This window comes from Pseudopodoces humilis, chromosome 1 (genome assembly GCF_049639895.1).
Source record: "Pseudopodoces humilis isolate 2021_Gansu_Grassland_sample_001 chromosome 1, ASM4963989v1, whole genome shotgun sequence".
Classification (NCBI taxonomy): domain Eukaryota; kingdom Metazoa; phylum Chordata; class Aves; order Passeriformes; family Paridae; genus Pseudopodoces; species Pseudopodoces humilis.
Genome location: NC_142200.1, coordinates 20988147 through 21005115, shown reverse-complemented (window position 1 = coordinate 21005115; position 16969 = coordinate 20988147). Strand labels below are relative to the sequence as shown.

Here is a 16969-nt window from a genome sequence, read left to right as displayed (position 1 = left end):
AAAACACTCCTTTTCATCTGAATATTGTAAATAATGTCATAATGTCACATGGGTCTCTGCTTTCTTCCTAACTCCTTTCTCTGTTCAAAGGAAGGAGAGGCCTAGTGATGTCTGCATAAAAGGCAGGCAAATCTTGGGGTATTCCAAGTGCCAAGAGTGTGGGAAGTTTTTCCAAAGTGTTATGACATTTTTCTTCCCATGGTTTTAATTAAAATGTCAGTACATAACGATCTTGAAAAATCTAACAAGTTGATCTTGTGTGGTTTTGGATGCCTGAAAATCTTCACAGAATCACTGAGGTTGGAAAAGACCTCTGAGATCATTGAGGCCAACCTTTGATCAGTGCCGTGCGTACTAGCCCCTGGCACTAAGTGCCACGTCCAGTTGCTTCTTGAACACATCCGGGGAGGGTGACTCCATCACCTTCCTGGGCAGCCAATTCCAGTGTTTAACAACCCTTTCCAATCCTTTTTTCCTCTAATGCCCAGCTTCCTAGCTTTGGAACTTACCTTTCTACTAGGCCCACATATTAACTAGTTGTTTTGCCATTCCTAGATTAGTATGGAAGGCTTTCAGGGCAAGGGAAAAGATTTTTAGAAAACCAGTAATTGAAGTTCTAAGTTAAAAATAGCTTTTCAGTCTTAAACTTCAGTTAGCTGTAGCTTGTGGAATAGTACAGACTTTTTTCTAAGATCGTTTTGTATTTTTTAGTTCAGCTATGACCGATCTTACACAGCCATTAATAAATTTCTCTTATCTTTTTAGAAAATGTGCCAGATATTTTTTGGGGGGAGGGGATAAAAAAAGTACTTTTTGGTGTGTCTGTGAGTCTCTGAAGTCAGCAGAAACCTGTGCTTAAAAGCAGCTCTGAAACTCTGCCCCTACAGCCCTTCACCATTGGTGTAAAAATTTACCTAAAGAACAGGAGAATCGAGCTCATTAGTTTGCATCAATGTTAAAAGTAAAATGTGATCCTGGACAATTTGAAACTAGTTTTGATAAATATTCATTAATCTGTGTAAAACCTTCAACTGACAGTGTTTCCTGTATATTTATAATGAAACTCAAAACTAAGTAGTGCTGTTTGAACGCTTAATCTAGTTTAGATATATGCACAGAATTTTAATCACTTTTGTTTCATGGGGTTGGGGTGGTGTCAGTCAAATAGCAAAAGGAAAAGTACTTTTCCCCCTAACCAGAATAGCTGTCTCATTACTGGTCAAAAACTGAATTTGAAATAAAAAATCCTAAAAACTAAGTTAAAAGCTGGATTTCTCTAAGGAATTGTTACGTACTGATACTGCAGCACAAAAATAAGTTTCGGCCTTCATAAAATCAGCGCTTCCTATCTGTGAAATAATTTTTGGCAATTCCTACATCTCAGCTACCAAGATAACACTATTAACAATGTTGTTCGTATTAATTGTGATTCCTAAAAATTCTGAGAGTCTTTTAGTAGTCTGAGAAACACCAAAATCCTTTTTGGTGAGGAGACAAAAATAATTTTAAAAATAATAATTTTTTTTTTTTCTTAATTTAAAAACAATACATTATTCCAATCTCCCTGGAAAATGAAGAAATCTATGCATATCTCCATTTTTTTTTTTTTTTTTCACATTTCATCTTGAAAATGCATAGAAGACTGCTGCATATGAGCTGTGTAGGAAACAACACAATACACTTGTTATTCACTCATTTAAATGTGTTGAAAATGTTCACTGTTGGCTTTGGAGTTAAGTCAAATAGTTTTTCTGGATATAAAACTCAAGAGAATGTGAAGTATATTTTTATTCTGACACAAGAGAACTAATGTATCTACCCTCCTACACACTCAAATAAAATGTGTGTCTTTCTGATAGCTGTGGTGATCCCTGGGAAGAAATGAGATAAAATCCACATTGTGCCATTTTTCTTCCTTTAAAACTGTATATAGTGATGGTTGCTTATAGTATTTTTCATTATATTTTAATTCAGATTTATTGCTAAAAATATTGCTTTGTTATGTTTTAACATTGATTCAGTCCTTGTAATGAAACATGGTGGTAGTATGATGGAAAAGCTATTTCCACTCAATGCCTAATATTTGCAAACAGCTTGAATAATTGCACTATAGCTTATCACATTTTTTTCTCCAATTCTCCCCTACAGCTGACATAAATGTGGACATATCAAAACCTTTGAAAGCAAATCTCAGTTTTGCCAGGCTTGACCAAATAAACCAATTCTTGAAGAAAATCATAACCACAAATGAAGATGTGCCGAGGAAGGAGGCTGCTTCATCTGCTGGCATTATTCCAGATGAGGATGTCACTTTGGCATCCAGATACCCCAATACAAAGGACTTTCTACCTGCAGTGCACACCAACACTGTGCAAAAGGCTTCAATGCAAGAAAATTTGTGGCAAGCCCTTTCCTGCTTCCAGAAAATTTCCATTCACACCGTTCAAATGGTTGTTTTGATGGAAACCATCCCACACCCCAGTAAACCTTGTTTGTTAGTGTCTTTCTCAAACCTCAGTGGGAGCCTGAATATTAAAAGTGGACATAAAACTGCAGGTAAGAGGTTTTTTTTTAAAGTTGGAAGAGCTACTGGTTTGTGTAAATGGTGGTCTAGTGACTGTTTCAAAGTGTGGGGCATTGCAGGGAACTGCTCCAGCCAGCATCATAAATCCACAACAGAAAATATCAAACCCCTGATAGAGACTCTTACCTGAGTTTTCCTCTCTGTAAGAGAGCACCCAAGAATGATTAATTCTGTAGTTAATATTCCCTAGCTTGTAATTATTATTTTATAGATGGAATTCTGGCTGAATTAGTGGTTATGAGAACCACTCCTTTGGTATTCTGATAATTTAGCACATAATTCAAGGGGCAAAATTTTGACAGTTTTCACTCTGTAACTAGATTTTCTTCTTAGGACCTTTGTTTCTGTCTCAAAAAAATGTAAAAATAATTGTTCAGAGCCCTGACAGGTGCTACTATGTAAATATTGGGTCATGCTGTTATTCTTCTCCAGATTTATGAAGTTTTCAATTTTTACATGTTTCCTCTGCACACCTGAGAGTCACACAGGGAAAACAGGCACTCTGGCCTCATTACTGGAGCACTGCAAGGAAACTTTATGCCTCGGGTACAATTCACCAGATACCAGAGACGTGTTTAAAATGGAGATATTTTGAGTGTCATTGTAAATTGTCTTATTAGTATTTCAATAAACTTAATAAGATGGTATATTTCCATGGTGTGGAGATGAGCCAGATGGAGGTAGCTGCAAGAGTAGCTTGTGAGGTGAAACGGTCTCTAACTGAGAGGAGCAAATTGTTGGCCAGTTGAGGTGGTGATTTATTTCTTTTTCATCAGAAATATTTTTCCTCAGGCCAGCAAGTTTCAGTTCTTCTTTATTGTCTTAAAAGTTAAAAATGAAAAATTTAAGGTTCACAGGACGTGAAAACCCATGAAAGTGCCAGGGACTGAAACTTTTGATTTATCCTTTAATAAACAGCAGTGCAGGCAGGAACAGTGCTTGTGTTCCCACGCTTTTCCATTCGGATCACATCTCTAGCATAGAAGGCACTGCAACTGAGTAAACGCCTGTATAATGTGCTTTAAATAGTTTTAGTTTTGTTTCTGTGTAATAATCCTCTTCCCTTCCATCGGTTCCCCTCTATCATTTATGCATTATCTGTCCCATGGTACGTTATGGTGTCCACATCATGCTTCAATACATCAAAGCTGGGCTGCTCCGTCACTGTTCTGTAAAGCAATTTGGCAAACTCACACTGTATTTCACTTACCCTGGAGGTTTTCATCCTCCCAGAAGGAGGAGTACCTTGCCTTGCATGTTAAGCCTCAGAAACATTTTCAGCTATGAAGTTCTGTTTCTTAATTCTTCTGGCAGTCTGAGGAAATCAATCTTTATTTTACGTGTTATAAGCCATACATGAATCTTCAGTATGGTCATAGTCTGGCAGGCGTTGTGAAGTGGAGCAATACTGATGTCGAATCTAATGAAAATGGACATAAGTTATTCTATATAAAGAACTTCCATAACCAGACAATTAATAGACGACAACAGCTTTTCACGTTTTTTTTTTCCAGTTAAAAATGCTTTATCTCTACTTTATAAAAAGAAAAATACATCTGCATGAGGTTTTGCATACTGTTGTGATGGTGCAATAAATTCAGTTTTAATTAAAGAAAAATACAAAACTCATTGAAATTGTAAAAAAAATCTTTTAAGAATTTGCTTGGATTTTTTAAATTTTTTTTTACAATTGTTAATCTGAATTTAAAGTGCTGATTGAAACCAAAGTAGAAATTACAACTTCAGGAGAGAAGATAAAAAACTCAGTGTGGGGAAAATGGTATTATAATGTTATGTTAAAAATCCTTTAGAAGAGTACCACAGTTGCTAACTAGATTTGTTTTATTATTACAAAGAACTTATGCAAACTAACTCAATTTTTAAAAGTTCGTAGCTGTGTCTTGGGAGGAAAGAGCATTTAAATATCTCAGTTCTTCACTACTGTTCTTTTTATAAAAGGTTTTATAGATACACCTTTTGAGCTGAACAGGGTTAATGTCAAGAGTTTTTTTTAATAGAATGAAACTAATACGTGAATACTTCACTGTGTCTTTGATTTTACAGTGAAATAACTATTGTGACCATCTGCAGCAGCTGCATTTTACGAATTATTTGCTGAACCAAGCTAAGCGCAATGACAAAAGTAGTCATCTCAGATGTACTGTTAAAACAGAGGAAGAAAAAGGAGCATTGCTTGCCTTTTGTACAGTATGGCCATCTGCTGTACAGATGTTATTATATAGAATGACTTCAGATACAATAATTGTAGAAAATTTTCATTAAAACCTCAACAATTTGCACTTGTTTACTTGAATCTGCATAACTCCCCAGTGAGACAACACAATACGCTTGGGGTTTCTTTGGTTCTCACTAGCTTACTCTTTGATCCTTTTTGATGTGCTGACTTTAATAAACATAGTTAAAAACACTGTTCAAAAACATCATGGAAAAAACTACAAAGGAACAATTATAGCAGTAGAAACTACTCTAATCCCTTACTTACGCAAGCTATTTTTAGTGAAATATGGTTTTTTACACGTTTTATGTGGCAGTGTTTTATAAACAGTGTGAACGACCCCTTTTCCAGATGAGTTTTAATACAGGAGATGAAGTTGTTTTGTAAGGAATCCTATTTGCTAGGAATTATTGAGAAAAAAAAACCTCACTAGAATATATATTGTAGGCATTTTTCCTCCCTTATAGGGGGAAAATAAAAGTGCATGACCTTGTGTATTGCTTTCATTTCTTTTCAGCTGGAATTAAGAAGAAAGCTTGCTATCCGACTTTTTTTTTTTTTAATTATCAGTTTTCCCTCTAGACTTTACTGGTTTAATCATGGAAACAAAAGGCATTCTGATTTCATTTTTCTTCATTTCTTACGAAACTAAAAAAATTTAACTTCTGAAAAATAGAGGGGCTAATTAGTTGAATGATTTCACTTCTAAAAAAATAAATGATAAGTGTTTAACACCCACATTGAAATCGGATCAAACTAAAACACCTCTATTTCTATATATCCTGCTGTGCTTTTGTACTACCCCAAACCTTCAGTGTGTCAAGGGACTTCATTTTTTGGACATTTTTCAGGTTTTAGTACAACAGTTACTTTTAACTGTTGCTATTAACATGAAGTAATGTGGTTACTAGTTCTGTTAGAATACTTATGTTCCCCTCTGTACTTATGGTTAAATGTTCAGTATTTTGTTTTTAGTAAAGTAATACTGTTGTAGACTGTGTTGCAATGTAGTGGCACAAAAAGAAAATATAATAAACCAAAATCCCTTTTTAAAAAAAACAAACATTTTTTAGTTTAAAAGAGGCCATCATATCCTGATGCTCTTAAGAGTAGGGCTTTGTCATACTGATGTTCAATTAAACAATTATCTCTAGTCATTTTATATTTTGTGGCTTGGAGTTACAAGGTAAAACTTGTACCTATTTTTTAAATACCAAAGACTTAACTTGGCGGATTATTTGTACTGTTAATGAAAACCCCAACTCCAAGAACTGTTTTTAGACCTGGTTCAGTGATTTTTGTCCTCTAAAGTACATGGCATCTTCTACAAATGCTTAGAGCTCGATTCCCATGTACCCAGTGAGACCTGAGATCACTTGGCACCATGCTTGAGGTGTGTGACTCACTCCTTAACTGTCACAGGGCATTAGAATTGAAATAAGATTTAGCAAGAAATACTAGAAAATAGAATGCAGTTCTAAACATATGGATTTCAGTTAGTTTAGGTTTGTAGTTGAAATTAGCACTACCTACCTGCCAAAAGAGTGGATAAATTAAGAGAAGTTGAGGATCACTCTTTCCCCAAAGTGAAAGACAGCAAGAAGCCTGTAGCCTCTCAGTGGAGCCTTATTTTACTCCAGCTGGGCACAGGAGGGAAGTCGTGCTGCTCAGTGTCTGAACTGAGAGAGTTACGGACATAAAATATTCCAAAGATCATACGCAGAATTCCCCAGCCCTTTGTCCCATATGTAGAGATGATTACTTTAGCATATAAATAAGGGGGAAAAAATAAACACTAGTTAAGCCTATGATAATTGCAAGTATTTTTACTAAACCTGAAAATAATTACATACTTGAGATACTTTACAGAACTTTTAGAAATTAAATGCAGATATGAATTGGTATAGCACAAAGACCAAACTTCAATTTGGAGTTAACTAATTCCCTTGAGAAAACTCTGCTAAGGCGTTGTCATAGACTTTGGATGCTGCAGATATGCAAGTTAGCCCATGGGAAATAAAACTTTAAATTAGATATAACTACCTAAAATAATATGCAGCAGTAACAAGCCATTTACAACACCCAGAAGGCGTTTGTTACTTTTAGAAAGAAATATAAACTCTTTCCAACACTTGAACAATAGGAAATTAATTCTCTGTCAGTAAAAGCCAGAGGACAAACTAAATATTTAAATGGCCACTGAGGACTGAGGTGGAAGTGCAGCTTGTAGACAGCTATACAAATCACTAACAAACCTTAATGAATATTGGGTGTGGGCATCAGGGTCCTGTCAGATTTGACACCGTGTCCCAAGTAGCTTAAACCCAACACTCAGGGAAAGGTGGAGACCTCATCAGGTCTCTAACATCTGGGATTTTATTTGTCATTTTGGCATATCCTGCAAGCGCAAAAGAAAGAGTAAAAGGGGATTATCCTGACAATGAAATGAGTTACTGAATCTTGTGATAATGAAAAGCAGAAGAATTCTAATTCCTTTCTATAGTCCCTGAGGTGGAGGTGCGTTTATAGTTCTGCAGGAGTATAATGTAGGAGGGAAGAACAGATGGCCTAAAATCCATGAAACAAGACACCATCTAATCCCAGGACTGAGTACCACTATTAATCCTGGTCAGATTCCCTACTGATACTTTGTAATAGGGTTCAGAATTGCTACTGATGAACTAGCACATCGACTTCAGAGAGTAAAAAAAAGAATAAAAAGTTCCTTGTAGGTTGTTTATTCAAAAGACAGTGTGCACTAATTTTGTAGAACTGCATTTGCTGTCTGAGTAATTCAGCCTTAAAAGTATTTCAGATGAAACGTGATTCAGAACAAATGTGGTTGCGTATTTAATCTCTTTAGCTTTTATTGTGAAATTAATTACGTATTTTTTGAGACTGGAATTTCTTTTGATAGTGGGATCCTAGTTCTGTATGTGGCACTAGTAGGTGATACAGTATTTACATGGAAGTCAATTTAGTAGTCTGTTTAAATTAATGAGAAAATAGATATAACAGTGAAAGTGGGATGTTTTCTTTATACATTTTATTCTTTCTGTGATGTTCTCCCAGTTTAATCTTCATTTTTCAGTGTGAGGTATAGAAAACAGAGGTTAGACATTATTTCCAGTCTTAGGGACCAGTTCCTTAAGCTGTTTAAATTGTTGATACACTGCCATGTTTCTTCTTTTTCCGTGTCAAGAATATTTTTATGGGATGGAGTCACCAGCTTGCTACCCAGACAAAAGGTGCAATTTCATAGGAAATTCAGGTTATTGTAGCCACACATTTCCACACGCTGCCTTGTGCTAGCTCAGTTACTCAGGTAGCTGATCACTGGGTTGAGTCAGGGTGCTCATTTCTCTGAAAACTAGCCCAATAATAAAAGAAGTGTTTGCAACAAGATTGACTCCTTCAGCTGGTTCATTGGACAGGTACACTTTGATGACCATGCTGATACAAATGGGAATACAGAGAAGTATACAAAGGAGGAAGGACTGAAGAGAAGACTGGAATAAGCCAGGACCTGGGCCCTCCTTGATCCTCAGGAGCCACATCCCAAGAGTGCAGGGCAACCTGTTTGGTTTGTGTGTCCTGGGTGTATCTGGCAAGCCTTGGATTCCACAAGCAGAAGTGACTGGGCTATAGAGGCCCAAATAGAGCTCAGCTGCTGCCAGGCACTATCTTCAGGATGGTTTATTTACAAAGAAAAGTTACTCTCTAGTTCATGGATTATTTAGTTTACTTAAGCAGTTAAAATTCACAGAATCAAGTGTAGAGCCAGAGGAGCAAGATGTCAAAGCTGTAATTCTAAATCAACTTTATGGTGATTGTATTGGGATACATTCTGAGTAACATCCACTATTTTGTAATGCTTCATTTGCTGGGAAACCATTCAGAGTCTGATTTTTCAGTTGTGCTAGGTATCTACAACTTTAAAGATCAGTGACATTTGTAGATATCAGCTATCTCCTGAAAATAAACTGATGTTTTCAACCAGCCACCTAAAATTAAGATGTGAAAATGCATAGAATTTTTTTTTTATTGAAGAACATTCCCATGTCCATTTGTACAGCTGGGCTAATAATGTTTGGTTGCTTTTCTGAAACCTGGTGGTATCTAAAAATAAAATATTTATGATAAAAGAACCAAGTACTACGCACATCAATATACTCACCACTTCTGAAAGCTGGACTTGCAGATGCAAAATGAACACTATTTTTGTTGGTTTATATTATGCATTTTTCCCCACCTAACTGGAATAACATAAGGCAATATGGATCTTTAAAATAATTTACAAACAATTCTAAGTTGCTGTACTCCAAGGACAGCCTTGACCAACAATTAAAATCCCTTTGGATCTAAACTTTAATATGGCCTCTGTGATCAGGCATCACAAAATCCAAAATTACCAAATCACCAAGTGAATTGAGATTTTTCATTTGTTTAGTATGCTGTAGTGTAATGAGCATGATGTACCTGCCCAATTATTCTTTAAGGGAGATGAGCTCATTTCAAATAGATAACCATCTTTGACTTCTCTTCTGATTCATCACTGACCTGAACTCCATTTGAACCTTGTTAGACACAAAACAAGCAGGATTCCTGGCCTGAGCTATAAAATATAATTAAGCCCTTTTGAAATGATGTGTAAAAGAACATAGCTTTACCCCTACTATAACTACTACCACCACCACAACCAATAAAGTTAAATCAACCACTGCCTGTAATGGATTAAAATAATAAATGTTCCTGGATTTTAGTGTTTGAAGTACTTGAAGAAAACAGGCTCCCAGCAGCCAGTACCGCTGAATGCATGGGGACATTTATTAGTGATGAATTCAAGGGTTTGGCCTGTTTAAGATCATTACTTTCTGTTTACCCTGTGTTACACATCTCATGTTTTTACAGAGCCCATATGTGTCCCAATGTAATGCTGAAAAACTCTCTTTCACTAAAGAATAGCTAATTGGTAACATGTAGGTATTGTTCTCATGGGGAGAATGAACCATCATAGGATTCAGCTCGATGCTAATGAGAAATCCAGTGCGGTCACTGGATTGTTAACTAAATCTCTCCTGGAAAATTGTTCTTAAAATTGTTCTTTACTGTGCCTCACCACTTGGTTGCTACTGCTGTTTCCAGACTTGAGTAAATTGGCTGGCTCTTAAATTAACTGCAGTATTTTCCCTGTAATTATTTTCACAGCTTTGTTACCCTTTCTTCTCAGAAGATGGTTTGTCAAAGATACTTGTCAACAGAGCGTTGTAACTGTGGTATCACTACTCAGTAGGTGATGTATCTACAGTTCTCTTAAGAGGAAAGGATTAGATAGTTGTGCCAGTATATTAGATATAATACATATATATTTACATTTTAATAGCTGTCTTAATGTCACTGACCGTCTGAACATAGCTACTGAAATTACAAATGTGAAGAGTGAATGTTCAGAACTAAATATCACAGATTATCACTTTAGTAGAAGGTAGTAAGGAAAACCACTTGCTAATTGATCTTCAGCACCAAGATTGTATCTCTGCCACCCAGACATGGAGGACCCATGGGAGAGCCTGGACTTCTTCCCTCAGAGGAAGATCCCACCACAATCCCTTGGGTGGGAATGCATTCAACAGGCTGCTGGTGGTGGTGACACCACATCACTCACATGCCTTTGATCCAGCATGCCTGGATCTGTGTGCTCTGGGACACACTCTTGCCCCTGAGCTGCCCCAAACTCAGAAAAGCTGTTTGCTTCATAGTGCTATTGTTTGTAGCAAAGCTACTGGCTTTTCAAGAGAGCTAGTTGCCAGTTCAGTGCCATTTGCTACCTTTGTTAAAATAAATGTGCTTTCATTTTCTTAATTCTCTTATCCCCTATTGAAGTTTGCCAATTAAAATCATGCTCTGCATTGCATTAAGTGACAGTGCAGTGAACCAAACAGCATTTGCAGTTAAGGAAGAGCAAATGCACAGGGAATAATAGGAAAAAAGCTCCCTCTATATTTCTACTCATTTCATTTGGACTTGATTCAAATATCAGCACTGAAATGGTTTTGAAAACAGAAAGTCCATAGTTTATGTCAAAACATTGTCTTTCCCTTTGTTAACCAGGAAAAACAAACTGAGCTCTTTCTTAATACGTGTATTGCTTAAACCCTAAATGATCATTACTGTAAGGCAAGGATTGTTTTTACGTATTTGCTGCATCTATTAAAATGGGTGATATCCTTCTTTTTCTATTCACACAAACAGATTTATGCACACATGGCAGTTTAACAAGGATGAAGCCTCCTATTACTGACAATTTCTAATGCAACTCTACCGTAATTATATAAAAAAACCTAATCTAGCTATGTGTAAAACTGTATTAGGATACTCAGATTCTGTGACATGTCTTTGTAAATCTTAGTATAAATCAAGTATGTACTGACTAAAAAAAGAAAGATGTTAGAAAATCAAAGTAAATTTTTTTTTCACTGTTCTGTTATGAACTCCACATTTAATTTTGGAGCAAGGTATTTCTTGAATGTGATAAGCTAACTATTTTTAACCCTTCTATGTTATTTCCAGCCATATAAAAATACCTGGATGTTCCTTTTGTGCATATGTCATTATAAAGGTAATCCTTCCAATAGCACACAGAAGCTTGGTCTAAGTTCTCTTTTGTTCTGTTAGGGTCGATGTGTTTTGTGGTGCTCTTGTATTTCTGGCTAGAGTCTGACAGGGGAGGGCTGGCAGCATTTTTTAAACACTGTCCAAAGCAAGTGCTTCATATTTATTAGTCTCTTGGAGGAGTATTTTAAAAGTCATGAAACTATTTGTTCCTAAAAGTAAATTATTGCACGTACTGAAAAGTGCATTGGTGTTCATGAGCCATAATCCAAACAGCACAAGTTAACTTCTACATGTCACAGCAATCATTTATGAAGACATATTGCTTCTTTGTGCTGCTATCTCAAGATCACTTCAAATGGAAACTTAGATTTAATCTATTTAAACTGAGACCTCTACAAAAGAGGTTTGTGAGAGATGCATTGAAGGACTAACTGAAAACAGTGTGTGGGAAGGCAAAACCAAAGGAAAATTATTTTGCATCATTACTTTTCTGAAGTGATTGCTTTAGTCATGGGAAAGCACTTCACTGACTGAACATATACTTTTAGGATTTCCATAGAAATAGTATCCTATTGAAATTCCTCTCAGACACAGAGATCTCTTTACTTACTATTGCTTTTTAAGGTTTATGCATACTTGTTTTCATTTGTTTTCTTTAAGCTTCCTCAAAACATCCCTCCATGCTAGTTTGTCTAAATGCTCTCTGCATTGCATTTTTTTAAGAGTGAACAGTGTTTTTTATACTGAGTCATTTCATCCCTGGAAGGACATGGAGATACAACTGCTAGAAGGGACGAGGGTGTGATTCTTGTCTACTCAAGAGCAATTTAGGTCACAGCAAGAAAAATTAAAATCTCTCACTGAGTTCCTGAGCATTTCCTGGTATTTGTAGGACACAATCCATGGATGTGTCTTGTAATATTTCATGTATTGAAAACTAACCAACACTTCCTTATTCTTAATTGTTTCTTCATTTCTCATTGTTTGCTAAGCATTTAAGAAAGGCACTGCTGATTTTGAACCAGCAGTATTATGTGCTGAATGCTCAGTTCTGCTTCTAAGCTGTTGGATATTGTGTTTTCTTTGTACTTTGTGGAGCTGAGATGACAACACAAAGAGACTGCAAAGCATAATCCTTCCAAGTGTAATCCCAGTGAAAGAAAACATAAATAAAACCACTTGTATTCTGGCATTCCTTTTCCCCTTTTGTTATTTCTGCAACTTGGCACATATTCCAATAAAACTGTAGGAAGAACATTTCTTTATATTGAAGAATTTAGCAATAGTTACCAAGAATTTATTCTCTTTAAAATCAAAATTCTATATATAATATGAAAAAAAATTAATTTCCAAATATTGTAGTGCCTCTTAAAATAACTAACCATAGCAGGGTGTTGGTGTGTATTGACATTAGTTTTCTTGATTATCACTGAAATTCTGTGTCAAAAACCACCTTGAACAGACCTGTCCCATAAGGCCGTTACCCTTGGGAGCAGATGCAGGATTTCAGAAGCCAGCCTAAATAAAAAACCCCGAAGCTAGAACTCCTTTCCCAGTCGGTGACATCAGTCCTGTTGATGGGACATTGGTTTGTTTGAGCCCTTGATCATTCTTGCAAAACTCCAGCAGCTCAAAGGAGAGGTGATTTAGGTTTGTGGTTCCTACTCAGGTTGGACACGATTCAGTGCCATTATTACTATGGGCACTGTTGGGCCACCTTCCTAGTGTTTGGTGGTTTAAAAAAAAAAAAAATGCAATGTATTTCCTTCCATTACAAAAAAAATAGTACTTAATGTTATGAAACTGTAAGCCCCAGGATGCAGACAGATTTTTCCCTTTGATATTAGGAGAGATTCATAGGAGAAGTTTTACGGCGTAGACTCAAAACAGTGAGTTGTGTTTTGGGGGATTTTTCTACCAGCAAAGTTATAAAAATCTAAAATGAAACTGTACCTTGAAACACCTGTGTGTAAGCCTTAGGTGTTTGGTTTTTTGGGTTTTTTTTAATCTTTTACTTTTTGTAAATGTCTAGTTTCATTAGAAAAATAAGCTGTGTGTTATAAAGTAGGGAGACATCCAACATTCAGGGTGTGGAGTCCAGTTATTAGCACCAAAAGAGATAAAAGTTAAGCCAACCTCAGATGTAGTACTTTCCATGTAAATATACAAAAGAAATAGAGATATTAGGTATGGTTTATTTTATTAAAGAGTGATTTGCGGTAAGTTAAATTCACAAGAGCTGGGATATTTCTAGATGATGTTTCTATCCTCAAAATGTTTGTGTCTTTAATGAGAGTATGTAAGTTCTGTCATAAATGTAATCTGTCATTATCATTTTTAGGTTTTATGAAGCTATGTAAAGTTCAAAAGGTTATGATATGAAAACTTTAAGCTCTTTTCTCAGGAAATGTGCATTATATATTTTGAGATAAGCATTTGTTTTCAATTATTTGAATTCAAACAGTACCCTTCTTCTCCTGCTAAGTAGCAGGAGTAAGTCTAGCAAGGTGTTATGTTATAGTAATTAATCTGGACAAAACAGAGAACTGCTCAAAATCGCTATTTCCTATCAGTTTGAAATATAATCAAGTGAAGCAGCTGTTTTTGTTCTTAATAGACTTTTCTGAAAAAAAAATCATAATTTAATGAAAAATGACTCTTTTAATAAACCTTAAAATACTCAGAATCCAAAAAGTAATGTTTTAGCAAATGGTTCTTTATAAGGAATGCGGATGAGACATACCTGCTCTGTAACAACAACATGGTATCAGGCTTGGTTGATAGTGTAGGAAGAGCAAGCTAAGGAAGAAACAGGAAATTTAAAAAAAAATTACGGATCTTGTTGCCCAGCTGTGATGCCTTTGCTTGGAGAGGAGTGTGATTGTCCACACAAGTATTTCCATGAAAATTAGTGGGACTACTTGTGTGAGTAATGGCTTGTGGGCAGTGGTCCCCAGGCTCATGATAAAGTGACTTCAGGAAATAAGCACAAAAATGTTGGGAGAGTAACTGCCACTGGGATAAAATTTCTCTCTCTTCTTTTAGGAATCCATGGATCATCTTTAGTCCTTGACATAAAAGATTTCTTACTTAAAACAAGTCTCAAAGAAAGAGCGAAATCTCTGATAGGCCCTTTTAGCTGCTCTGTTAATGTGGAAGCCAAGTGGTGTAAGCACAGTGGTGATCCTGGCCCAGAGCAATCTGTTCCAAAAATCTACATTGACTTCAGAGGAGGACTGCTGCAGGTCTGTATAAGATGTTTATAGTCGTGCTGTTGAGCTGGACTGGCTTTGGATTGATTGAGTTTTCATAAATAAATTGCATGAAAGCCTTTGCATCCTACAGCCGGTCACTAGGTTGGGGACTTTTGCATGTTGGATTTGGGTGGTTTTTATTTTACCTTATAAAATAAGTATCTACTCTTTCAAGTAAACTTTTGATTGAAAAATTGTGTGCAGTGGTTTTGTTTTTGATTTATTTATTTTTTCTAAATACTGCTTAACCCCTGTATTTTAGCTGTATGTGTGTGTTCCTTAAAACTGCTGGATCAAATTACTAACACTTAATATCTAAGGTCCTGTTCTGATGGATGTGTGTTTGTCTGTCCATGATCTATGTGTCTGTAATGCCTGGGGGTAGCCTTAAGAAGTACATATCCTTTCTTTCTAAACTTACACGAATTTCTCAGGGGAGTAATTGCAAACTGTTGTTTGTAGCAATTAATACTCAGTTTTCCATGCTATCCTCTCGTTTTTGGAAGTGCCCACAACTTGAAATCAGTCCAGGAAGCATGGGAGTTCTTGAAATGAAAAAATAGATTCTTTGGGGCTTAAACAAGTAGGCTATAAGATACGTCTTGTTTTAATTATTTTTATTGTAGTATCTATATACACACCAAATGTTTTAAAATAAATACATAAATCAAGTTTATAAAATAGAAAAAGGAAATTTTGACATTTAATCATGTCATTAAGTTTTTTTCCCAGAATTAGCATTAGAAGGTCTTAGAACCACAGTGTTGGAAATAGGGTTAATCAGATAATACAAATTTAGAAGAAAATTTAATGAATTTAGAAACATTTTAATGAATAAATAAATCAATTTGTTTCTTTGCTCCTTTTTTTATATTTTTCACAGGTACTTGGCTGACTACCTCTGTGTTGAAAATAAAATGCACTTTTTTTTCCCCAAAATTTTGGGATTTGACAAGTATCAAAAAAAAAATCTGTAAATCTCAGAAAGCCATTTATTATTAGAGTATAATTAGGGACAATTAGCTTTTGCAGAAGAGAATTGTTTGGTCTGGCAAAATAGATTGAAGAATTCTGACAAAATCATTAGCAGTTCTGTTTCAAATTAATTTATTTATGGCTAATGATTTTACCAGCTCTAAACATGACCTCATCTATCATTGTTAATTTGTATTGCAGCAGAACCTTGAGAGTTTATGTAAAATCATATTTTATCATTCAGAGATGAGTGCCTCATCTCTGAATATTGTAGTAGGAGTTCCATGCCCTGGAGTTCCCAGCTGCCTACAAATGAAATAATAAAACTGTGAGGGAGAAAAAGCCTCTCAGATTGGCTTAAGGTAACAGAGAGCTCCTTTGAGGTGGTGCTAGAGTAGGTGTGGGGCCCTGAGACCAGAAGTGCTGTAGAAACCATAGTGGAGATGCACTAAATTCAGGGGATGACCTGGCTTGCCTGGGAATGTTTAGCTCAGGACTGTCTGTGGCTGTGTTTCAAAAGGGTCTTGGTTTATTCTGTGGGCTTGTAGATGCAGAGCAGTAAAAAACCTGCCTTCTTGGCAGCTATACTACACTCCCTTTAAGTATCTTTTGATTTTTTTTTCACATTTGAAAATTGGTGTCCCCCCATTGTAAAATTTGCACAATGTGCACACCTGACTTGTTTACTTTACTCACACCCTTACCGTGGACTTTTAAGTTACTGTCTGGGGATTTTGATTTCATCCCACACTGGTTCCAAGTCTAATTTCTATATTAATTGCTTTTTGTCTTCCATGTTGCTTCAAGGCCTTCTTGCACATAAAGTCTAAAGGACTTGTCCCCATTAATACAATTCTCTCAAACAGGAGCTTGATTTAAGAAAGCAGAAATGCTTGTCAAAGCTGGGAGAAATGCCTTCTTGCCTTTAATGTTGCTACAAAATGTGTGGATCTTCTTGACTTTTGCATGCCAAATTTTATTAGATATTTTTCTGTATTTCTGTTTTAAACTTCAGAAAACTTTTAACTTTTTAACCTCACTTAGGGGACTTGCAGAGCACCCAATTCATATGCTTCAATTTTGTGCTTAAGATGATCTTTCATGTCTTCTGCATCACATTCTTTGCTCTGTCACTTAGTTTTAAATGTATTCCAGAATTCCAGTTTTGGAGCAACAAGTTCTTTGAAGAGTTAAAACTTTGTACCTTTAAGGGGTTTTGTCATGTCTCAAACTGAGAAACCTGTGACCAGTCCTAGCATTACGTACAGTTCTTGAATATAACTTTTAAGATCTGTGGTCTTCCAG

At 35.9% G+C, this 16969-nt stretch overlaps 1 protein-coding gene across 5 annotated transcripts in view; it reads left to right on the top strand.

Annotated features, from left to right (window-relative positions):
* The window catches only part of VPS13B (vacuolar protein sorting 13 homolog B), a 423329-nt gene that overhangs the window by 326531 nt on the left and 79829 nt on the right, over positions 1 to 16969 (top strand). For all 5 annotated transcript variants that reach the window (XM_088065985.1, XM_088066031.1, XM_088066072.1 and 2 more), the window contains exons 36-37: positions 2149 to 2556; positions 14481 to 14680. In XM_088065985.1, the coding sequence (XP_087922111.1) occupies positions 2149 to 2556; positions 14481 to 14680 (608 nt within the window). The remainder of the gene's footprint in view (positions 1 to 2148; positions 2557 to 14480; positions 14681 to 16969) is intronic.